The sequence below is a fragment of the Triturus cristatus genome, chromosome 9 (assembly GCF_964204655.1).
Source record: "Triturus cristatus chromosome 9, aTriCri1.1, whole genome shotgun sequence".
Lineage (NCBI taxonomy): Eukaryota > Metazoa > Chordata > Amphibia > Caudata > Salamandridae > Triturus > Triturus cristatus.
The window spans coordinates 838,345,048-838,364,607 of NC_140592.1; the positions used below are offsets into that span (position 1 = coordinate 838,345,048).

Below are 19,560 nucleotides of genomic sequence, written 5' to 3' on the forward strand. Positions count from 1 at the left end.
CTTAGTGGCCTTGATAGTGAGGCCTGCCTTTTGCAGGGCCTCTAAGACATTCCTCAGGTGGACCAGGTGATCCTCCCAGGTGGAGCTAAAGACAGCAATATCATCAAGATAAGCTGCACAATAATCATCCAACCCAGTAAGGACTTGATTCACCAACCTTTGGAAAGTGGCAGGTGCATTCTTCAAACCAAAGGGCATTACCACAAATTGATAATGTCCTCCTGGGGTCGAGAAAGCAGTTTTGGCCTTTGCACTCTCAGCTAGTCTGATTTGCCAGTAGCCTGCTGTTAGGTCAAATGTGCTCAAAAACTTAGCAGCTGCCAGTCTGTCAATGAGCTCATCTGCCCTAGGTATTGGGTGGGCATCTGTCCTAGTGACAGCATTGAGACCTCTGTAATCCACGCAAAACCTCATCTCTCTCTTACCATCTTGGGTGTGAGGTTTTGGCACAAGAACTACAGGACTAGCCCAAGGGCTCTCTGAAGGTTCAATGACTCCCAGCTCCAACATCTTTTGTACCTCAACTTTTATGCAGTCCCTGACAGGGTCAGGTTGCCTGTAGATTTTACTCTTCACAGGCAGACTGTCACCAGTGTCCACCTCATGGGTGCACCAGTTTGTCTGACTTGGGGTCAGAGAGAACATATGTCTGTAGGACTGCAGAACTTGTCTGCAGTCCTGTTGCTGATGGACAGTGAGGCTGTCAGAAAAGACCACATCATCAACTGAGCCATCATCAGGGTTCTGAGTCAACAGGTCTGGGAGAGGGTCACTCTCTTCCTCCTGCCCCTCATCTGTAGCCATGAGTAGCCCCATGTCTGCCCTGTCAACATATGCCTTCAATCTGTTGACATGAAGCACCCTGTGGGGGCTTCTGGGAGTCCCAAGGTCCACCAAGTAGGTGACTTCTCCCTTTTTCTCAACAATAGTGTGGGGTCCAGACCATTTGTCTTGGAGTGCTGCTGGGGCCACTGGCTCCAACACCCACACTTTCTGCCCTGGCTGGTAAACAGTCAGTACAGCCTTTTGGTCATGCCAAGCTTTTTGGAGTTCTTGGCTTGCCTCAAGGTTTTTAGAAGCCTTCTTCATATACTCTGCCATCCTGGAGCGGAGACCAAGTACATAATCCACTATGTCTAGTTTGGGTTGTCTGAGAGGTCTCTCCCATCCTTCCTTCACCAAACACAGGGGTCCTCTTACAGGATGCCCAAACAAAAGCTCAAAAGGGCTGTAGCCAACCCCCTTTTGTGGGACCTCTCTGTAAGCAAACAGAAGGCAGGGTAAAAGGATGTCCCATCTTCGCCTAAGCTTGTCTGGTAATCCTTTTATCATTCCCTTTAGGGTCTTGTTGATTCTCTCAACAAGCCCATTGCACTGTGGGTGATAGGGTGTGGTGAACTTGTAGTTCACACCACACTCCTTCCACATTGCAGTCAAGTATCCTGACATGAAGTTGGTACCTCTGTCAGAAATGACCTCCTTTGGAAAGCCCACTCTGGAGAATACTCCAAGCAGGGCCCTTGCCACAACAGGAGCTGTTGTGGTCCTCAGGGGAATTGCTTCTGGGTACCTGGTGGTATGGTCCACTATCACCAGTATGAATCTGTGCCCAGATGCTGTTTGTGGGTCCATTGGTCCTACAATATCTATGCCCACTCTTTCAAAGGGGACCCCCACCACAGGTAGTGGTATGAGGGGGGCCTTTGTGGTGCCACCTGATTTGCCACTGGCTTGGCAGGTGACACAGGAGCGACAAAACTCCTTAGTATCTTCTGACATATGGGGCCAGTGAAAGTGAGGGACAAGCCTGTCCCAAGTCTTGTTCTGGCCTAAATGTCCTGCAAGGGGAATATCATGGGCCAAGGTTAGAAGGAAGCCTCTGAACTTCAGTGGTATGACCAACCTCCTGGATGCACCAGGCTTGGGGTCTCTAGCCTCTGAATACAGTAGCCCTTCATCCCAATACACTCTATGGGTACCTTGAGCATTCCCTGCAGCCTCAGCAGCAGCCAGCTGTCTGAGGGGTTCAAGAGAGGGGCAGTCTAATTGAGCCTGCCTCAGATCTGCCCTTGAAGGTCCCCCTGTCCCAAGAAACTCAACCTGATCAGGTTCAAGTTCTTCTAGGACAGTTCCTTCAGGGCTCTCAGAATCATACTCCTGGGAGGGCTGATCCACCACCTGAGGCAGGGGGGAAGGCACAGCCTTAACCCTACTGCTCTTTCTCTTGGGTTGTGACTGGTCCATAGTTTCAGGATCCAGCACTTGTTCAGTGGTGCACTTTTTGGCCTGTGACCTGGTCACAGCAAGGACATGTGCATCTATCCCCAGCATTTCTGCATGGGTCCTATACTCCACTTCAGACCAAACTGAAGTTTCAAGATCATTGCCCAGTAAACACTCTACAGGAAGGTCTGAACTAACAACAACTTTCTTGAGGCCAGTTACCCCTCCCCAGGAGAAGTTAACAATAGCCACACTATGGGAGGTAGTGGCATTGCTAGCGTTGGTCACTAGGTAATTCTCACCTAGTATGATCTGTCCAGGGTCCACAAAAGCAGGTGTCACCATTGTGACACTAGCTCCAGTGTCCCTGTAGGCCTGAGCCATTCTTTGGTTGATAAAAGGAGTCTGTCTGTACTTGCCCAGGTTACTGGGGCCTACAGTAGAGGACAAAGCTAAGTCCCCATCACAGATCAGAACAGCCTGAGTAGGTACTCTGACTAGGCCAGAATCCTCCTCAGTTCCCAGGGTTAACCCTACTACACCCTTTTGCTGGGAACCACCACTTACAGCTGAACTAGGGGGTACAGTTGCCTTAGGGGCAATGGTGGCTGGGGGCTTATCCTTTTTGGTGCACTCACTAAACCAATGTGAGTTGGACTTACAATAGTTGCACCATGGTTTCTTTTGGCCATCTTTCTTTTTATCCTTCTTGGGACCACCCTCCCCCTGAGCCTTTTGGGGGCCTGGTGAAGACTTCTGGTCTTTTTGTTTCTGATCATTACCCTTCTGGTCTGCCTTTTTCTGATCACCGCCCTGGTTCTGGTTTTTCTGCTTAACTCTAGTCCTGACCCATCTATCTGCCTTCTTTCCCAATTCTTGGGGAGAAGTCAGATCAGAATCAATCAGGTGTTGATGCAATAGCTGGTTTTGACAGTTGTTAAGTATTTGCTCTCTCATGATCAAATTATACAATCCTGTATAGTCCTTAACCTTACTTCCCATTAGCCAGCCTTCCAGAGCTTTAGTGGCACAATCTACAAAGTCAGTCCAGTCCTGAGTCTGTGTCTTCTGGGTATCCCTGAACAACAACCTGTATTGTTCAGTGGTTAGGCCAAACCCATCAATCAGAGCACTCTTCAGGACAGTGTAATTATCTGCATCCTCATCACTAACTGTGAGGAGCTTGTCTCTGCCTTTCTCAGAGAAGGAGAGCCACAAGATAGCTGCCCACTGACTTTGGGGTACCTGCTGTACTTTGCAAGCTCTCTCCAAAGCAGTTATCCATTTGTGGATGTCATCCCCACACTTGTAGGGAGGGACAATCTTGCTCAGGTTTCTATTATCATAGTGGGAAAAAGGGGGTGGTGATGGACAGAGCTTCTGAATGATGCAGAATACTCTTACCAAGTCAAGAGATCATGGTTTTAATCCATCACCGTTTTTTAGCTCACTGCACCATCCCAGCTCAGAACCAGGCTACATGCAAATTAGTCTGTACCTGTCCCAGTGCATGATGGGAACAGGGCAAACCAAACTACCAAGCCAATTCTTATACTGGGAAGGAAACAAGCTTCCGGGCCGGTTTCTGGCATCACAGCCTTCGTCGGCCCGGTTTGCCTGAATCCTGATGGTGCAATGAGCAAGGGACTCACGTCTGAGCATACCCTCCCACACTGAGTGTGGATAAAATCGATTTGGGAAAAAGGGGGTGGTGATGGACAGAGCTTCTGAATGATGCAGAATACTCTTACCAAGTCAAGAGATCATGGTTTTAATCCATCACCGTTTTTTAGCTCACTGCACCATCCCAGCTCAGAACCAGGCTACATGCAAATTAGTCTGTACCTGTCCCAGTGCATGATGGGAACAGGGCAAACCAAACTACCAAGCCAATTCTTATACTGGGAAGGAAACAAGCTTCCGGGTCGGTTTCTGGCATCACAGCCTTCGTCGGCCCGGTTTGCCTGAATCCTGATGGTGCAATGAGCAAGGGACTCACGTCTGAGCATACCCTCCCACACTGAGTGTGGATAAAATCGATTTGGGAAAAAGGGGGTGGTGATGGACAGAGCTTCTGAATGATGCAGAATACTCTTACCAAGTCAAGAGATCATGGTTTTAATCCATCACCGTTTTTTAGCTCACTGCACCATCCCAGCTCAGAACCAGGCTACATGCAAATTAGTCTGTACCTGTCCCAGTGCATGATGGGAACAGGGCAAACCAAACTACCAAGCCAATTCTTATACTGGGAAGGAAACAAGTGCCTGTCTCTATCCTTAGGGATATTGCTGCCACCAGTGGGTTCTGACCCACTCAACTTTTGTTCTCTAGCCAGAGCAAGCTTCTCTTTGGCAAGGGCAAGTACTTCCCTCTGAATCCTCAGATTAGCTTCCCTCATTCTGGCTTCATGCTCCTTTCTCTCAGGGGAAGTCATTCCCCTGTGAGAGGAAGCATTAGAGATGTTAGAGACATGGGAGTGGATGGATTCCCTTGAAGGGGATCTGTCCCTCCTGCTTCTCTGTGTAAGCCTACTTGGGGGTCTGTAAGGGGGGACCCCATGCAAACTCCCATGTAAGCTTAGGTTAGCCTGGCTAAGTCTTCCTACTTGGCCCTGGCTGTCTACCTCTTCATCTGAAGTCTCCTCTGACTCCTCTGTGGTGGGTAGACCCTCCTCTGTACCTAGGGTACCTGCCTGAGATGCCCTAATAATGTCATACTCCTCTAGGAGTTGTCTTAACTGAAGGAGGGTAGGGTTTGCACCCTGTTTTATTCCTCTGGAGGTACACAAGTGTCTCATCTCCTGGAATGTTAAGGTATCATATCTAGAGGGGGTCTTTTGCAGACCTGATCCTCCTGAGGGAGCATCTACTTGATCTCCTCTCAGAGACATGATCTAGTGAGGGTGTGGTGTGTGCACCTACCTACACTAGTTGTATCTACTAAACCTCTCTAGTAGTTGTAGTCAGGGTGTGTTACGCCCTTCAACCTACAACTACAAAGTCCAGTAGGACTTAAGTATTATAATCTATGTTATATGTACCTAGACAATATCTTTGTGATCTTTCAATTTAGTATCTCAAGATTACAATGGTATTACAACAGCTCAGATCCCAACCGCTGCTCACCAATGTGAGAAGTTGGCCTGATGTATGATGTCACTAGTTCTAGTGTACACCTTATATCAGTCCAAATACCCTTATGGTAATTGGTTGTAAAGTCAACCTTATAGACCAGCTATCCTAGTGGTAGCATGGACAAGAGCAGTCTTAGGCTAAACTCTGAATGGCATGTGAAGCCAGCTGTGATACCATATATAATCCCTTGAATACCAAATGAAAGGACACCACAACAGATATATATATAAATATATATAAAATAAAGTGTATTTATTCTAGTCAAACCCTCAGCACTCTTTATGAGATTAGAGGTAAGTACAACACAGTCTTATTTAAGCATACATTAAGTCACACAGGTAAGTAATACAGTTAGGCCCTAGGGGCCACGCAAACCATATACTAAGTAAGTGGTATAAGAACCACTGTCACGGAAATAGAATAGGCCTAGGCCTAGGGAATCGCTGGGGCTACACTACACTAGCGTTAGTTAGGAAGTGGGAGGCCCACGGGATTCGTGTGCAGAGTGGAAACACTCACGCGTAATGCGTAAAAGTCAATAGCAATAGTACAGTTTAGAAAACGGTAGATTTAGGACACTTCCGGAGTAGCTAGGAAGTTGAGACTTGAAAACTAGACACTAGGATAGTCACTATCCTGATGAGCACCGGAGTACCCAAGTTACCTAGCCCACAGGCTGCGGGTGCATAGGGGTGAAGATGCGTCGTTTTCGTCGTCGACTCCTATGGATGCCTGAAGAAAGATGCTGACAGGCAGTCAGTGAAGAGTGTCCGGTGGATCCCAAGGCTGGGATCAAGAAGAGAGGAAACCTGCAAGCAGAAGGGACAGAGTCAAGGTCACTAGCCAGTGACCACGTGGAACCAGGAAGGAACCAGGCGATGTCGTGAAGATTGCAGGTGAAGGTGAAGCTTGACGCTGCAGCCAGGAGGACCAGGAAGCGTCGAGGACGACCAGGACCAGGAGGCGAGCTGTCCCACGAAGGCTCTTGCTGTCGGCGGCGTCGAAGTTGGACAAGGACTCACCAAGCCTTGGCAAGCGGAACCCACGAAGAACGAAGGACTTGCTTCTGATGCAGACCAGGCAGGTCTGGGGTGCTTCTTCTTTGCAGAGAAGCGGGAGCCAGTCTGGAGGAGCCAAACCAGTGCAGAAGATTTCAGGGTGCGTCGTCACAAAGGCCACTAGCCAGCGGGCAAGCAACCGGACAGACGCGGCAAGCAGGAAAATGCAGAAGGGCCCCACGCAGGACTCGTGGAGTGTGGGGGGCTGATCTTCGGTGCAGATGGTGCTAGGGGTTGGGGCTTCTCAATCCCCGGTGCACAACTTCGAGGGTACCTCAGAAGCTGCGCTTTAAGTTACTAGCCACTTTTTCCAGGTAGCCGGTCCCACGTCGCTCGTCGCCTCCACGGATCTCAGCTCTGCTGTAGATGTGGATCAGGGTCGGAGAAGTCTGGAAGTCAAGGCTCTGGTCAGGCTCTGCAGTCGGTTCCTCGTAGAACGTGGGCAAAGCAAAGGGTAGTCTCTTGATGGTGCCTGTTTGCACAGGGTAGCCACTCCTTGGCTACAAGGGAGATTCTTCAGTCTTCTTCTTTCGTCGAATGTCGAAGGTCCAGAGTTTCTGTTCAGTTTTGCAGGTTCAGGATAATCTAAAGTCTTGAGGCCCAACTCCCACTCTTATACTAATCTGGGGGGCTGGGATACCTGCTAGGTCACGCCTTATGGGTGGGACCTGGGAGGGGGTGGTTACACCCACTTCCCTTTGTCCAGTTTCGCGCCAGAGCTGGGGCTGGAGTGCCCCAGCGCCGGTTTGAACTGGACTATGCAAGGAACACCTTGTGTGCCCCAGGCATGTCTCATTCCTTTCAGCCCACCCTGCCCCAATACACTAAAGGCTGTCTGGGGAGGTGCTAGCACCTCCCCAAGCAGGAAACCTATTGTCCAGGCCTCCCTGGCTGGGATCACTCCCAGCTGCAGGAGGTCAGACTTGTGTCGTGGCAGCAGCATCCATTTTGTGATGCTGAGGCTTTGGTCAGAGGCTAACAGTTGAAGTATGATTTTAACATGTCTTTCCCTCTAGAAGGGGGGAATAATATTCTCATGTCCAGAAATGGCATGGGGGTATTATTCCACAGTGTTAGACACCTTACACGACATGTTTCGATAAAGCCAAACCATAGTTACCATAACCGTCTAAGATTATAAGGCACTTTAACCCCTTCAGCGCGGCGGGAATTCCCCCGCGGTCCTGAAGGGTTCGAGCGCGGGCGGGGCCATGACGGAACGGTTCCGTCATGAGCACAGAGCAACCGATGCTCATGACGGAACCGTTCCGTCATGGGCATGGAAGGGGTTAAGAGTATATGGTAGGCTATATCATAGAGCAGCTATAAGGACAAGGTTCCGAAAGCTGCAGACAGGCTCAGCTCATGCTAGAGCACCATCTCACATGTTACCAAGCACTCTGCCTCCAGGATTGTCAAGGCCTGCCATAGGAGTGACTGATAGGTACACATGTGTCTATATGCAAGTTAGGTATAGGAATACTACACCTAAGCAAGGGGTGATTACACGACCTTGCCCCAGCTGAGTTAAAGCCAGTTGTGTCAAAAGGGAAGGCCAGGCCAGGGGTGGCATAATACATGCTGCAGCCCCTGGTAGGCCTAGGGTACACCTATGCCCTGGGTACCTAGGGTACACTGTACAGGGGCCAATAAGGTGATCCTATCCAAGTGGGTTATGCACCTAAAGTACATAGTATTAATTTAGAGAGAGAACAGCAGGGCTGTGGGTCTGATTAGCAGGCCCACAGCCACATCTAAGTCGAAAACCAGTAAAGCAAAAGCAAAAAGTGGGGGTGAACATAGAAAGCATACCCTACTCTCCTACATCTGTCCTTTCCTGTTCCGACCCGCAATGTCAGGTAAGGGGGTCCTCAGACCCCTCCCAGTCGTCCCCTTCCTCCACTGCCCGTGTAACAGGCTGCAGCGGTGGGGGAGGGACAGGGGAATATAAATAGTGGACCGGTGCCGTTTCCCAATTAGAGTCACAACCAGGAACAAAATTTTCCGGGAACCTGGGCAAAGGCGGTGGTGGAACAAACGGAACCCACTACGGCGCCGGTAGCAGAGCCGAGGGCGACGCCGTGGCCGGAGCTGACGGCAGAGGACCTTGCGGCGCGGGGCCGGAGCCGCTGGCAGCGGAGCCGGAGGCAAGGGAGGGCCCTCAGCTGGGACAGCGGGGCCCGAAGGCACGCCAGCGGGAGCACGAGGCCTGAAAAGGCAGTCCATGGCATCAAGAAAATCTTGCACCTGGCCAGGATTCGCCGACGGACACGGTTAAGGTGGGTAGGCTGCGGGACTCACAGGCTCCGAAGGAGCCGCGGGGATGGGACCCCCGACCCCCTGGTCCGTGTCCAGAGACCGACAGGGGGACATCGGAGAGTGGAAACGCTTCTTCGACTTCTTCTTATGACGTCTCCTACCCGATTCTGAGTGTGAAGACTTTGACCCCGAGGAGTGATGTTGATGGCTCCGCGCGCGGTCCCTCGAACGACCCCCGGACCTTGAACGGCACGGGGTCGACTGTGGGGACTCCAGCAGCTTGCGGGACCGCTCCCGCAAGGCCTTCGGAGCCATGGCCAGATAGCCAAAACATGACCGGGAGTTATGGTCGCGCTCTAGATAGAGACAGACGCCATGGGGGTCGGCCACCAACATCGTACGGCGACAGGCCCCGCAGGATTTAAATCCAGGCATCAGGAGTCAAAGACTCAAAAGTGGAAGACAAAAAGTCTCAAACGTTTAGTCAAAAAGGGACTTGTGTACGTGCTCTAACCGTATCTGCGTTTGCTGGCGCGGAAAAAGAAAGAACTGACGTGAGCGCGCATGGGTGGCGCCTAAGTAGTCTCCGTGATGTCATCTCGGCGCCTACAATGACAGCGGAGCTGCACAACGCCACCTTCCATTGCGCAGGGGTACTGCTGACGAAAAACTTTCCGGATCCAGTCTGATGCCTGGGGATATTCTAAGGTAAGGAATCTATCACAAACGTGTCTCTTTCAGATTGAGCCTACAAGCCTTCAGGGGGCTGTTTTTCGGACGATGTGCAGAAGATCTCAATGCAGCAAAATATTGGTCCTCTTCTGCACAGCCCTGCATATCTCTGCCCAGCGAATGCGATTATAATCCACCCGGTGTTCTCTGGTACAATCAAAGTAGAAGCTGAAAGCCTTTCTCTGATCCAGACGGTGGAGTCTCTCCTCCTTGGAAAGGTGAGGCAGAACAAAGACCGCCGAAAGAGTGATGTTTTGCCTGACAGAGAGGGAGTCGCAACCTGAGGCATGAGTCCACATAATCAGCTAGTCTGGGTAGAAACTGGCATAGGGTACGTTGACAGACAGGGTCTCTACATGGCTCATCCATCTCGCCGATGTTACAGTGACAAGGAAGACTGTCTAGATGGTAAGCAGCCTGGGAGTACAGCTGTTTAGCAACTCAAAGGGTGTACATACGAGGAATGTGGGGGCAAAATTGAAATCCCATTAGAGCATAACAAATGGAGAAGGGGGAACATAGTGTAATCTCTTGAGGAAACGCATCTCAACTGGTAATTTGAACAATGAGGGCTGGTCCGGCAACCATGCTGTTGTCTAGGAGTTCGACGTACCATACTCTTTATGCCCAACCCATCACTAAGATGACTTGGGCAAGGTTTGTCTTGATCTTCTTCAGAACTCAGGGCAGAAGAGGTATCTGCAGAATGACGGAGTTCCAATTTCCACTCAACAAAGAACGAGTCTCTGAGATAGCCACCTTGTAAGCGCTAACATGCAAAAGTGCAGACTTTGCACATTCTCAGCAGTGCCAAAAAGATTGATCATGGGTTCTCCTCATTTTCGGAAAAGACTATGCCCCTCCCCTAGATGGAAGTGACCTTTATGGCCATCAAGGCATCAACAGCTTAGTGTTTCTGCCAGGTGGGGCATCACCAGAAAAATTCCTTGGCCGTTTAGCCCTCTACAACCCCACCCCTCTTTTGTTAGAGTACCACATGGTGTCGGTGTAGTCCATGAGCACCTGCACCAGCTTCCCTTTAGCGGCTGGAAGGAAGGCTTTCAACACCAAGTTGATTGCACAAAGCTCCAGAATGTTAATATGGAGAAGGACCTGCGCCAGAGATGTAATGCCTCTCATCTCAATCTCTCCCACACACAGAAGCGATGCATTGGTCACCACTGTGAGCTCTGGGTGGGGGTAAAAAAAAAAAGGGATCTGTTGATGACCCAATCTCAGTAACGCAGCCAACACTGCAGATCTTTTGAAGTCTCCTCCAAACAATATGTACCAAATTAGAAAGATCCCCTGGTTTTGTGCCCACTTTGACTTAAGATCTCACTGCAGAGTCCGCATATGCCATCTGGCTTGCTTGACCAGCAAGACACTGAAGGCTGTAAGTCCCAGCAGCCTGTTGGTGCAGAACAGGAGGAACTATTTTATGTGTGCATGGTGGTGACTATATAGGCTCGCAAACGTCATGTCTGGAACTACATCAATGAGGAGCAGCCTGCACCACCGGATGATGCACAGGGGTACTGCAAAAGGTTTTTCAGATCCAGTCCAACGCCTAGGCAACAATTCAAAAGATGAGGACTCTGCAGTTAGAAATCTCTATCAGAAACAAATGAAAATATACTTTATTTAAAAGTAGGATACACTTCTGAAAATAATAAGAACAAAATTGTGTGTATCTTACCTGATGCATTTACTGACAAGGATGCAGAAACCAGCATTCTCTGGAAATTGTGTTCAGGAGCATCGTTAACAAGAACTGAGTTTATGCTCTCTTTTTCTATCCACACACATCTAGAAAAAACATACAGTAAATTGACATCAGAGACATAAACTCTACTATGAGGGTCTGTGTCTAAATTTACTTGCATTTTAGTACAAATGCTCTGCCTTTTCATGAGTAAAACAGAAAATAGTTTTGCTTCATTGTGCAAAAATAGCACTCTTCAAACGTAACGTACTTATCCAACAATCAATGAAAACTTCTGACAGCTTGTGGCAGAACTAGAAACTACAAGCAACTCATATGTGATGCCAGAAGCCTCACCAAAAAAATGGCAAGGCATTTCCCTTTTATCTATAATAGACTTTATCGCACCAGTGCACACTAAATCAGAGAACAGGGTAAAATTCACTGTCTATGACAAACGTTTATGTTTGAGGTTGATAACAGATAAGGATACAATTTACAAAGAACACAACAGATTTTACTGATAGCAGCTTTGCTCATTTCAACTCCTTAATTTCCCACCTTTTGAAATTGTGTTTGTATCAAATCAGTTACTTGGGGGCCGTGCAAACTCAGGGACAAACTGGTAACTGCTGTTCCTGAAAGCTGAGAAACAAGAACTACTGTGAGTTCAGTGAATTGCAAGCACCGCCTTTGTAGGCTTAGAGTCTCAGAAGAGGAAAAAAAAGAAAAAAAATGTTTCAAGGCGTACTTTTGAAGTCTGGTGTGTGATAGAACAAAGCTAAAATTAGAATTAAATAATACACTTATAACAGACAGATGCTGTACCTTTGATGAATTGTGCATTAATGCACAAGTTACATACCTTCGGTAACGATATATCTGTAAGAGATATTAGTTAGTGAATGATTCCTTATCTTAGAATTACCCCCAGGCGTCAGAATGGATCCGGAAAGTTTTCGTCAGCAGTACCCCTGCGCGTCGGAAGGTGGCGTCGTGCGGCTCCACGTCTGTCGTATGCATCATGATCGCCGGGATAACGTCGCAGCAGCTATTTAGATGACGCCCTCGCACGCTGATTTCAGTTCTGTACACAACTTTCCACGCCAGGAACGCAGAGCCATGTAAGATACTGACCACAGGTGCATTGAAACTAGGGCCCTGAAAGGGATGACCTTAACCCTAGAAATGAGTTTGCAGAACGGGGAGGATGGGTGGGGCGGTAAGGAATCTATCCCTAACTAATTTCTCTCACAGATATATCGTTACCAAAGGTAAGTAACTTGTGCATCTGAAAGAGACACGTTAGTGATAGATTCCTTACCTTAGAATAGATATCCCAGCAATACCAACCCCGGTGGTGGGTCTGCGAACCAAGATCACACCAGAAAGTCCCGGAGAACAGAACGGCCAAAGAAGCCGTCTCTCCGGACTTGGCTGTCAAGGCAATAATGCTTAGTAAAAGTTTGCAGCGAGGCCCTTGTGGCTGCCCGACAGATGTTTCGCAAGGGGACACCACGTCCCAATGCAGTAGTAGCTGCTGTCGGCCTGGTAGAATGGGAGCGCAACCCCACCGGAGGTTCCTTTTCAGCCAGAGAATAACAGGCTTTCATACACAAGACGACCCAGCGGGAGATAGTCCTCTTGTGTACAGCCCGGCCTTTCTTGGCGCCTACGTAGCCAACAAAGAGCTGGTCATCCACCCGGAACGATTGTGTGCGATTCAGGTAAAATGAGAGTGCACGTTTTGGGTCCAGACGGTGGAGCCTCTCTTCCTCTCTGGAAGGGTGCGGAGGGGGAAAGAAAGTAGGCAAGGTGATAGTTTGCCCTACGTGGAAGGGAGTAACAACCTTCGGCAAGAAGGAAGGACGAGTGCGGAGCACAACCTTGTCTGGATGAACTGACAGAAAAGGAAGATTACAGGATAGAGCCTGGAGCTCACTCACACGCCTAGCGGAGGTGATGGCAACCAGGAAAGCAGTCTTCAAAGTTAGTAAACGAAGAGGACAATTGTGAATCGGCTCAAAAGGAGCGCAGCTCAAATAAGTTAGAACCAGGTTCAAGTCCCACTGTGGCATCACAAAAGGAATAGGAGGGAAAAGGTGAGTAATACCTTTGAGAAATCTATTCACAACAGGGGACTTGAAAAGAGAGGGCTGATCCCTGAGAAAGGCCGAAATTGCAGAAAGATAGCCCTTAATAGTGCCCAGAGCAGAGCCCTGCCGGGCCAAAGAAAGAAGGAACAAAAGGACTTCTGAAAGAGGGGCAGAAAGGGGATCCACAGCCTTTGCTGTGCACCATGCCACAAATGTGTTCCACCTGCAGGCGTATACCGATTTAGTGGAGAGGCGCCTGGCTGCCAGAATGATATCACAGACTTCAGGAGCAAGTCAAATGGAATCAACTGTCGCCGCTCAATCTCCACACATGGAGGTGGAGGCTGGACAGGTTCGGGTGGAGGACCGTCCCCTGCTGCTGCGATAAAAGAGCCTCCCGAAGAGGCAGTCAGATCGGGGGATCCACGCTCATACTGAGTAGCTCGGGATACCAAACTCTTCGAGCCAAGCCCGGACACGCCTGATCTACTTCAGCACTCTGGGTAGAAGTGGTATAGATTGAAAGGCGTACAATATACCGCAACTCCACTCGTGACGAAAAGCGTCGCTGAGCGAGTGCCGTCTTGGAAATTACAATGCGCAGAACTGCTGACATTGCGCGTTCTCTTTGGTGGCGAATAGATCTAACCAAGGCTCTCCCCACTGTTGAAAGAGACCTTGCGCCACCTCCGAGTGAAGACGCCATTTGTGATCCATCATGCACCTGCGGCTGAGTTTGTTCGCCCTGGCGTTCAAAGAACCTGCCAAGTGTTGAACCACCAAGGAAATGTCTTGAAGTTCCAGCCATGTCCAGAGACGCAGAGCCTCCTGACATAGGGTCCATGACCCCACCCCGCCTTGCTTGTTGCAGTACCACATGGCAGTGGTGTTGTCTGTGAACACCTGCACTACTCTCCCCTTGACAGAGGGAAGGAATGCCTTCAGTGCAAGTAGGATCGCCCGGAGCTCCAGAGGTTGATATGGAGCCTGGACTCCGCCAGAGACCAGAGGCCTCTGATCTCCGCTTCTCCCATGTGGCCACCCCATCCCAGGAGGGACGCATCTGTCACCACTGTGTGCTCCGGTTGGGGAAGGGAGAGTGATCTGCCGCTGACCCAATGCTGGATCGTGATCCACCACTGCAACTGCTGTGCAGTGCCCTCAGAGATCTGGACGTATCGGACAGGTCCCCTTGATGCTGCACCCACTGGAACTTCAGGTCCCACTGCAGAGCCTGCATATGCCATCTGGTATGATTGGTCAGCAGGATGCAGAGGCCATGAGGGCCAGCAGCCTCAAGATCATTCTGAACGAAACACAGGAAAAGGGCCGAAAGATCGGAAGCATAGTCCGAATGTCCAGGACTCGCTGTTCTGGAGGATAAACCCGAAACTGCGCTGTTAGACCTGGCACCTTGGCGTGAGTTTCCCTTCCACTTTTTGATGGTGTGCCTCGACTGTTTTGCTGGTGTTGTCCGCTCAGGGCACTGCGCCACGGCTAATCCGTGCCGCAGTGCAAGTGCTCCCAAAGTAAAATGTACCTGTAAGTGATGTCCATGATTGGTTTATTGGATTCACTGTCAGTTCCCAGTAAAGTGCACCGAGGGTGCCAGGGCTTGTGAATGCCAATGCTGCTGGTGGGCTTGCAGCGCTGGTTGCGCCACCCACGGAAGCGGCCTTGTAAAGTGTGTCTAGGGCCTGCCACCGCCGACCCTGTGCGCGGTCCAGGACCGTCGCGCTGACTGCGCAAGTGCCCCCACTTGCCAGTCCCTAAACCTTCCCTTACCTACATATTAGCCACCCCTCTGGTAGGCCCAAGGGCAGGGTGCATTGTAGGCATAAGGTAGGACATGCCCTGATGTTTGTGGCATGTCTTAGTAGTGAATTACAGCCCTTGTCGTTTTTCACTATTGAAGGCTACCTGCTCTCCATAGGCCAGAATGGGCTGCCGGGATCACGCCAACGCTGTGACCTCAGTGGACTCAGAGAGCATGGTAGAAGTGTCAAGTTTAGTATGCCTGAACTCAGAATAATAAAATACTTCTTGTAGTCAAGTTTATTTTAGTATCCTGGGTTTGTAAATACTACTTTTAGAAAGTTAGTATTTACCGACCTGACCATCTCAGTCCGCCTCTGCTGTATGTGTGTGTGTTCTGCCCAGCAACAGTAAGGAGCAGGGTTGGGGAATCCCCAGAGACAGGTTGGCTGCCAGGTGGTGGGTAGAGAGATTACACCTGGATGGGTGGGAGGAGTACACCTTGACTCTTGAATAGACCTGTGCTCTGCCACCACAAAGCCGGCGCCACCCCCTGTGGGGCGGCTGATGTCTCTGCCCTGCTGCTGAAAGGAAAGAGCAGAGTCACCATAACAAAGTGCTCCAGAACTGGACTGAGCCAGGCCTAGGCCCCCTGGCGCTAAAGAACAAAAGAATCATGGTATAAAAGTAGGAGCCTGGCTCCTAAGAAATCAGAATCCTGTTTTACCACAAAGAACCTCTGCCCGACTAGAAGGAGAAGAAGACGCTGGAGGAGCTGGCCTGCTGCTTGCCTTGCTGAGAAAGGAGAGGAAGAGACTTACTGAAAAGACTTTGCTACTTTGTGCTTGAACATTCTCCAAGGGCTTGATCTGAGCTTGCCCCCTGAACTGAACCCCAGGAACAGTGGGTTCTCTGTGCTTCTTGCTCATCCTCCAATTCGAGCCGTGTGGGCATCCCGCTGGAAAAGAGACTGCGCCCCTCATCGCCCCTCCTAGGGCCGTGACACCCAGAAGCTCGCCTGCCTCAAACCCGTGAGAGCCCCGCTCCGTCCCGAGCCGCTCTCTGTTCCCGGGCCAGGCCGCCTGCATCCCTGTCACCGCCTGCTACTGGAGCGCGCTGACCGCGCTATCACCCCTCCCGCCGGAAGCCGTCCGACGACTGTGATCTACGCCGGGTCATCCAGCTGCACTGACTGTGCCCTGCGACCCCGCTTCGCTATCCCCGGACATCTCAGGCCGCGCCGCCCCCGCTGTGGAGACCCTCCTGCACCGCCGTGCTAAAGGGTCGCTGGCCGCGCCTGCCTACTTGCCCACACCTGCTGATTGAGGACCCAAGAACACTTCCGAAGCTGAGAGTCGCACCGACCTGTGCCGACTCTCCACATCACGAAAGAAGTTCCAGTATCGGGCTCGGGGCCCGCAACGCCTTATTTCCCCGTTCGCAGGAGCCGATCGCTGTGAGTACTGGAACCACAAGTAACACTTGCAAGAGACTACAAAGTCTCCATTTGAAGCTAAGAACAAAGAACATTTGCCTGCTTTACAACCTGGTGGCATAGCGAAAACGTTATTGGTCTTGTGATAAGTCTACTGAGATATATATACCTATTTTTACATAAAGAAGCGTATTTTTCTACATATCCAAGTCTGGTGTCCGTTTCTGGGGGGATTGATGTATTTACTGTGTGTATGATTGTAAGTGCTTAACCAACAACGCCTGAGGAATCGCCTTGGCTGCTCACGCCACGCACCTAGAGGGTGAGCAAGGGTCATTCAAAAGGGGTTATCCTGCGCCCTGACGTGGAGGAGAGGGTTCCTGCTTGACACAAGGGCAACCTTGCGCCAACCAGAGATCCCCGACTCTAACATTGTTGGCAGCGGCTGGGATTTCGGATTTGCATTTGTAATTTGCATACAGTGAATTATTAATCACCAGATAGTGAGAGCAGACCAAGTAACGCAGCCACAGGTTTTCATTTTTGAACTTTGTTGAGACATCTGCCATTACTGCAACCATGCCTGGCTCACTCTCTGCTGGAAGAGCGCTCTCTGTGATTTCTGGAATAGATGAGGTGGATTGGGAGAGACTGGAAGGCTACACGATGGAGCAATTGAAAGGCTACAGTGTAAAATTCCGAGTTCCCCATGCTGGATTCAAGAGGAAGAACCAGTACACCAAGGCGTTGAGAGCCTGGAAGGAGTCACGAGACCCACGGAATGCGGGGGACATCGTTCCACCCGACAACCTTGAGGAGCCCAGCAGAGTCCGGTCGCCAGAGGAGCTGGCAGACAGGGCAGCAGACAGGGCGCATGCAATGGAGATGGCAAAGTTGGCAGGACAAATGGAAATGGAGAAACAGAAGTTGGCCCTGGAGGCACAACAACGCCAAATGGATCATGATATAAGATTGAAGGAGTTGGAGCTGAAGGCGAAAAGTTTGGACACCGCTCCTTCTGGTGGCAGCACTCCACCGGTGCAGGTAGAGTCCAAGGTGTATATCCCCAAAGATGTAGTGAAGGAGTATTTTAGAAAGGATGACATAGGGCAGTGGTTTAGAGCCTACGAGGTGGCCATGTCCTCACACCGGGTCCCTGAGAAAGACTGGGGAGCGGGGTTGTGGGGAAGGTTCCTTGCTGAAGGGCGGGACACACTGTTAGATTTGCCCTTAGAAGTCCAGACCTCATACCCCCATATGAAGGAAGCTTTAATGACCAGGTATGGGTTAACTCCTGAGCTATATAGACAGAGGTTCAGGGAGACTAAGAAGATCCCTGAGAGTACGTATGTGGAATATGTGACCTTTTTCTGCAGAGCACTGGATGGTTGGGTGAAGGGTAGCAAAGTGAATGATTATCAAGGGCTGCTTGATTTAATTGCCTGGGAGCACTTGTCCAGTCAATGTTTTCCTGAGCTACGCCAGCACCTGATTGATAGCAAGCTGTCCAACCCGAGGAAGCTTGCTGAGGAGGCGGACCGCTGGCTCAGCACCAGGGTCCACAAGGGTCAAGTGGGAGACTCCGCCAAAGGTGGGCAGGGTCCCCAGCAGAAGTGTGGGGGGGACAGGGGTAAACAGAAAGGGTTCCAAAAAGGCCCCCAAAGTAATCCCCAAGGGAACCCGCAGAAGGGTTCTCAGCCTCCCCCACCCCCGCAGCAGAACGGGGCCCCGACAGGTAGACCTGTTCCAAAGGGGCCCTTCAATTGTTATAAGTGTGGTGACCCGGGTCACATTGCCTCTGATCCTAAGTGTCGCCTGTTTGGTAAGACCGCACCCACTGGTGCTCCACCCCGGCAAGTAGCTAGTGTTACCTTTGGGGAGGAGGTATCAGTCCAGGAGGGTGGGGGTCCCGGGCAGATGACCCTAGTCTCGCTAGGAGACAGTGAGATGGTCCCCGAAACTTACTTGCCCTCTAACACTAAGAAATATGGGCAAGTAGTGACCATCAATGGAAAGAAGGTTGAGGCTCTTAGAGATACAGGAGCCAGCGTGACCTCGGTGAGGCAACACCTGGTGTCTCAAGAGCAGATTGTACCCAATGCCTACTGTAGGGTTGTCAATGCTGACAACATAGAGAGTCGTTGTCCAATGGCTCAAGTTCCCTTTGAGTGGGGGGAGGTCTCTGGTACTCTACAAGTCGCTGTGAGAACCGACATGCCTGTAGACTGTCTGCTAGGGAACGACCTGGAGAGTTCCCCTTGGGAAAAGGTGGAGAAGACCACGCATCTGAGGATGGTGGGTCTACCCGACTGGGCGTGCGTGACCACCCGGTCCATGGCAGCCAGTAGGGGTGTTGAGAGGGTCCTGGAGCCTGAGGGAGAGGTCCAGGAACCGGCCTTAGGGAGAAGGCGCAGGAGGCGCGGGAAACCGGCCCCCGAAGTTCCCACGGCCCAGGAGGAAGTAGACCCTGAGGGGGATACTCTGGAGCCTACCGGGGAACAGATTGCCGAACTGGGAGATCTGCCTGAGCTGACCCATTGGCAGCAAGAAGGAGGTCCCTCCAGGGAGGAATTCTGCAGGGAGCAGAAAGAATGCCCTTCTCTCGTGGGTATGCGGCAACAGGCTGCAGACCAGGCCAATGGTGTTCAGGCCAAAACACATTACGTGTACTGGGAGAGTGACCTCCTGTATTCCGAGCCTAAGGCTGCTGAACCTGGGTCAGCCCGTGTGCTGGTGGTACCCCAGAAGTTCAGAACCTTCCTACTGGGGCTGGCTCATGATGTGCCTTTAGCAGGACATTTGGGGATGGACAAGACCTATGACAGGCTTGTCACCCACTTTTACTGGCCCCAAATGCACAAGAATTCAGATTCCTACTGCAGAACCTGTCAGACTTGCCAGGCAAGTGGTAAGAGCGGAGGGAAGCATAAGGCTCCTCTGCAACCTTTCCCTGTGGTCGGTACGCCATTCCAACGAGTGGGTATTGATATTGTGGGGCCTCTGGACCCCAAGACAGCCCTGGGCAACAGGTTCATCCTGGTCTTGGTGGACCATGCCACCCGGTACCCTGAAGCCATCCCTCTGAGGACAGTGACGGCCCCCGTGGTGGGACGGGCACTGATGGGAATTTTCTCCCGAGTGGGATTCCCTCTAGAGGTGG

General features: G+C 50.9%; 1 protein-coding gene across 1 annotated transcript in view; it reads right to left on the minus strand.

The window, feature by feature from the left end:
- The window catches only part of TDRD9 (tudor domain containing 9), a 2,714,501-nt gene that overhangs the window by 426,401 nt on the left and 2,268,540 nt on the right, over positions 1-19,560 (minus strand). The window contains exon 31 of the mRNA XM_085626273.1: positions 11,109-11,218. Coding sequence (XP_085482399.1) covers positions 11,109-11,218 — 110 coding nt within the window. The remainder of the gene's footprint in view (positions 1-11,108; positions 11,219-19,560) is intronic.